The following is a 6,007-nucleotide window of genomic DNA, read 5'->3' on the forward strand; positions in this document are numbered from 1 at the left end:
AGCTTATAGTGCGAAGCGGATTAGAGTTGTACCAGGGAGAGTGTTTAAATAACAACTCCCTTTTTGTACTCACCCTGGACGGGACACTAGTCCATCGCAGGTTATTCCCCAGCAGTTTGCTGGTACCCATTGATCAGCTGGGTGGACTGAAGCAATGTAGCTATTGCCTTGCCCAAGGACACAAGCGAATCTGCACAGCGGATACCCGAGAACCCTGACCTTACGATTGAAACCCAAATAAATATTTGCGTATATAGAGAAAACAATGGGCATACGGATCTGATTTTTTAAATTTTTTAAAGCGAACAGATAATCTAAAGACTTTGACAACTGTGGTAAAATCACTCTTCATGATAAGTCATGCTACTGCATAATGGAATCGTTAATAGGGTTTTGGGCAAAATCATGTTCGGAAAAAAATACAGAGATACCGGTAGCTTGGGCCAGGGATAACGCTTGATCCACAAGCGTACTGTCTGCTGTAAAACAATTGAAATCGTAACGGGTCTGTAATCTTGTCAAACTACAGGATATGCAGACCTAATTTTCTTGAAATGACGCAGTATCCAAAGGTTGCAGGTATGACAACACCCATATCATTGATAAAAAATGTCACTAATCTTACATCCTTATATCTTTCCAGCAAATTATTGTACGCGTTCAAGATCCTTAAAGACGGAAAATGACAAAAAAAAAATAAATAAAAATAAAAAAATCATAAAAAGTATTTTTTAAATTAACCTTCTCATTTTGCAGTCACACATTATTAACTTAAGCATTGAAATTATTGAATTTAAATAATGTGGACATTGATTTTTAACCTGGATAATTATAATAAAAATAAGACACTTCCAGAGCCTGCGAGTGCTTTTATCATTTTTTGCTGTAAACCATAGTCCATAGAAAAATACATTGACTATGTGTAAACTTATGGGTAAACATTATTTAAATAGGCCTACACTAATTTCTATGTTCAATTTGTTAATTTTTATGTTATTTCAAAATGAGAGATTTTATGATAGGAAGATCTAAATTTGTACTGATACCACAAAGCAAGTGCAATGGTCATCACATTGGATCGGTAATTATTTGTTTTTGTTTTTTTTTTGGTCCGACAACTTTCAGTGTTGTGACATCAGTTGACGGGGGTCCACCTGTTTGAGGGTGGGGAGGGAATGTTTTCCCCTGATCCTCATTCCATTTTAATAAAATGCTATGTTAGACTTCTCTAAGGTCTCTAAGCATTATTACCCCCGGTCAATGGAACACATATACTTCTGGGGAGAATTCCATAAATTTGCAACCCTACCAGGTACCCATTTGTATTCCTGGGTGGAGAGAAACAATCGTAGTGAAGTGCAAAGCGAAGGATTGAACCTCCGACTTCTAGGTTGAGAAGCGGAACCACAACCGCTGCGACAAACCGCTCCATTCTGCTTTATATTAGTTTAATAATGTTTATGATATATTGCGGTTACATGGTTATTGAATTTTTCTATAACTATTCATTTTGATTCTCAGCAACCTGTCCAGTGACTCTTTACTCACGTCGTGGGCCTTCATACCTTCCACCGTGTTGTTGTTTTTTTTCAGGCCACTAACCCACTGAATTTCTCCAGGATATGGCATTTGTCACAAATACGCATTGCTTATATATTTCCTTATTCTTTTAGACATTTTGATACGCTAATTGCCTGTGGTTTAATATAATCTTTGTTCAATAGGCACAATCTTAATAACTAGGATTTAGTAATCTAGGTTTAATATAAAATAATTTTCCCCCCGATGAAAATACATCATCAAATTACTCAGATCCTTGAGGTAATTTAAGTTTATTCGTTTATTTTTGTTTGTTTGCTAGGATTATATAGTATGTATATATTATAAATTCTAATTTTGAATAATTAATTTGTTAAGCAATTGTGAAATCTAACTTTTGAATGATCATTTTTATAAATTTAATTTTAATGTTTTATCATAATGTTTATGTTTTGAGTTTGTTTCCCGTTTTCGGTTTTTGAATTGTTATTTTGCCTGCATAAGCCTGTTAATTCTGGATACGTCCTGTTTTTTTGTAATTTTTATTTTGTGTATATTTCATATGAATACCAATAAAGAATTATTGAAGATTATTATTATTATTATCATTATTATTAATAGAATAGGGAACAGTTAAATAATTTAACTGTCCCCTGGTTTAACTCTCTTATACTGTTTCTTATATTATATGTTATTAATGTTACTAATAATATTCCTATTACTATACAAATTTATTACGGCATTAACTATTACTATTATTATAATAATAGGCCTAGGCCTATATATTATTATTATCATTTATTATTATAATTATTAATTATTATTATCAGGCTATTACAGTGGGAGCAACAGACATATTGGATAACAGATGGTCATTTTCTAACTTTGGAGACGGCCTCAATATTTTTGCTCCGGGTGTAGAAGTTGAATCACTTAGTTACACTTCATCTACTGGCACAAGGTATTTAAGCGGTACATCAATGGCAGCGCCACATGTCTCAGGTAAGAACTACCCGAACATAGCCCTATTATAATGTTCTCATTAGTGCACAGGACGGTAGCTGTCTCTTATACACATCTAGATGTGTATAAGAGACAGACCCATATCATTGATAAAAAATGTCACTAATCTTACATCCTTATATCTTATTATCATTGTTGCTGTCATCGTCTTAGTTGTTTGCTGTTGTTATTGTTAAGCCACGATAGGCCTACAAAATTAATGTTCTTAGAATATTGTTAAATCTCAATTTAGAAACCTTTAATCTGTTTCTATTATGGCCGTTTCCATAAAAACATACGTAAAATTTAACCATGGAACAGTTAAATAATTTAACTGTCCCCTGGTTTAACTCTCTTATACTGTTTCTTATATTATATGTTATTAATGTTACTAATAATATTCCTATTACTATACAAATTTATTACGGTATTAACTATTACTATTATAATAATAGGCCTAGGCCTATATATTATTATTATCATTTATTATTATAATTATTAATTATTATTATCAGGTTATTACAGTGGGAGCAACAGACATATTGGATAACAGATGGTCATTTTCTAACTTTGGAGACGGCCTCAATATTTTTGCTCCGGGTGTAGAAGTTGAATCACTTAGTTACACTTCATCTACTGGCACAAGGTATTTAAGCGGTACATCAATGGCAGCGCCACATGTCTCAGGTAAGAACTACCCGAACATAGCCCTATTATAATGTTCTCATTAGTGCACAGGACGGTAGTTGGCGCTGCGGAGAACATTTAATATAAAATGCCCTTTTTACCAATCCCTACGAAAGCCTATTCGTGCCACTTAAGTATATAAAATCATCAAAATGTAATCCGAAATAACGGATTAGTAATCCGTTATTTCGAATTAGTAACTCGTTATTTCGGATTACTAATCTGAAATAACGAATTACTAATTCGAAATTTCTGATTAGTAATTCGTTATTTCGGATTCCTAATCCAAAATTTCGAATTAGTAATTCGTTATTTCGGATTAATAATCCGAAAAAATTTCGAGTTAGTAATTCGTTATATCGAATTAGTAATTCGTTATTTCGGATTACTAATCCGAAATTTCGAATTAGTAATCCGTTATTTCGGATTACTAATCCGAAATAACGGATTACGAATTCAAAATAACGAATTACTAATTCGAAATTTCGGATTAGTAATCCGAAATAACGAGTTACTAATTCGAAATAACGGATACTAATCCGTTATTTCGGATTACTAATCCGAAATTTCGGATTACATTTTGATGATTTTATATACTTAAGTGGCACGAATAGGCTTTCGTAAATCTCCGTTTAGAAAAAAAAAGATTTCTATAAAATGTAGGCCTATAATTTAGAGAAATTCATTAATTAGATTGGACTTTAGTGTGGCAGCTTCACTGCAGTATAGGAATGTTGGTATACTCTCTTTCGTCAATGCATTTGGAAAATTAAACATCCTTATTTCGGCATTCTATGATGACCTGTGACGTACTGTCCGGATTATCAAATTTTATTTGATAAAAATATGTGATGATGCCTAAAATGGTCATGATGACATCACATCATGACCATATATGGATATGAATATGCCCTCTTGTATTTTCTCCTGCTCATTACTATGTCACACTCGTGATTATGTTAAATGTCACTTGTCATGCGCAGTTGATGCTAAGAGGAGAACTTACTCAAAATTAGTATTTATGTGAATCCGGACAATGACTTTAACTGATAATAATTATAATTTCTTTTTTATTTCCAATACAGGAGTGGCTGCTATATTACTTTCACAGGGTACTCCGGCAAACAAAGTCGCTCAGAAGATCTATGACACCTCCACTAAAAATGTTGTTGGTGATCCTAAAGGATCCAATAATCGTCTACTATACGTCGATTAATCACGTGACCGTATTAAACCAATCAGAAAATTAATATTTATAATAATTTAAAAAAAAAGCGACCATGGACAGCATGTGAACCAAAACGCGATTAAGTGTATATTGGGTCATGTAAAAATATGTTGATTTTCCTTCTTCTTTTTTTTTCAAACAGAGGTTTTCAGACTTAAAAACAAAATGTTCATCTATCAGACAAAAACTGCATCGTACATCAACAAGTCAATAAATGATGCAACAAAATCTTTCTAAGCTCTTCTACAAACTTCACTACCCTAGCTTTCTAAGCTCTCCAAATAGAGGATATAGTTGAAATAAGTGTGAATCAGATATTTGTGCGTTTTTCTGAGAGAGAGGACACACTTTTTATATGACCTTATAATACCTGTATAAATATTTTGGAAATGTATTCAAAATTACTTATAAATAGTAATTATAATAGTGTTTGTGCAAAAAACGCAAGTATTGAAAAATTAAAAAGAGTAAGTTATCCTCACAAGAAAGAAAACTATGACATAATTATAATATAAGTGCTAGTAGAATTTGGTATTGTACTATTATAGTTTATTGATGAATAAAAGTAACGACGTAGGCCTACCACAAAAGGGAAAAATAATGTATTTGAATTGCTAATTTGAATCCATAGATGCACCTTAGGGGTATGTCGTCTTTTTCAGAAGGGAATGATAATTGAAAGAAACCATCACCGAAAAAAAATATTTTTCGCATTCACGTGAAGTGCTCCAAAATCGGGTGGCCGAGTGGTAAGGCCAAAGAGGCACAGAGGAGCCACTCCTCATCCAGGGGTTCGTGGTTAAGCCAAGTCTCCTTGGATAAAGATTTGAAACCGGTGGTCGAATGTGCACATCTGGCTCGTGTGAACTTTTAAGAACCCATTGCATCCCTCGGAAGAGTAGGGGGCTACATTTCATTCAGCTCCTGTCGTGTGGAACAATGTGATAATTAAGCTACTGAGCACCTCCCAGTACCGCAATACTACTCTACTGTATACTGGTACGGTACCATATTCATGGGTGAACCTAGACGACAAATCTTCCCCAGACTTGTTTCTCTCATTAGACCAACGTACTCTACCGTTCATGGTCACAGGGCACATGCACTGTAAAATGCTTCTGGTTTTTAGTTGCATCAACCCATTAAATAATCTCCAGGGTGACTGAGATTTGTAACTAATTGTTATGGTGTTTAATATTCGTTTAGACAAAAGCTTAACTTGGATTTGGTACTATGGTTTTCTTTTAGTTTCAATTTATTAAGTTCATTACTTGGATTACACACTTTAATTGTTGGTGGATAAGAAAATTGTTGGTTCCAAAATATTTAAATTCGTTGTAATAAAATTTGTAATCATTGCTGACTGTTACGAAGACTAAATCATGAAGAAACTTATACTGGGAGTTTTTATCACCGTTATGGTGATACTTTATACGACACCTTGCCAGGCCTGCAGAATGCCAGTGCCTGATCCTGTAACCGAACCAACAAAACCAACACGAGGACCATCAGAAATAACACTATGGCCAAAGCCACCAAGAACAATATGGC

At 33.7% G+C, this 6,007-nt stretch overlaps 1 protein-coding gene across 1 annotated transcript; it reads left to right on the plus strand.

Annotated features, from left to right (window-relative positions):
• Window positions 1-2,532: 2,532 nt before the first annotated feature.
• LOC117115349 (aqualysin-1-like) lies at window positions 2,533-5,054 on the plus strand. Its single transcript, XM_033259103.1, has 3 exons — window positions 2,533-2,541; window positions 3,057-3,228; window positions 4,314-5,054. The coding sequence occupies exons 1-3, from the start codon at window positions 2,533-2,535 to the stop codon at window positions 4,442-4,444; spliced, it is 312 nt and encodes a 103-aa protein (XP_033114994.1). The 3' UTR covers window positions 4,445-5,054.
• The last annotated feature ends 953 nt before the right edge of the window (window positions 5,055-6,007 follow it).

Source organism: Anneissia japonica, unplaced genomic scaffold (genome assembly GCF_011630105.1).
Source record: "Anneissia japonica isolate Jap-2015-1 unplaced genomic scaffold, ASM1163010v1 scaffold288073_len612986_cov165, whole genome shotgun sequence".
Classification (NCBI taxonomy): Eukaryota; Metazoa; Echinodermata; class Crinoidea; order Comatulida; family Comatulidae; genus Anneissia; species Anneissia japonica.

Excerpts from the sequence above, each read along its gene's own strand:
- LOC117115349 (XM_033259103.1), top strand. Across the intron at positions 3,229-4,313 it reads GGCAGCGCCACATGTCTCAG|GAGTGGCTGCTATATTACTT; the intron begins GTAAGAACTACC and ends TTTCCAATACAG.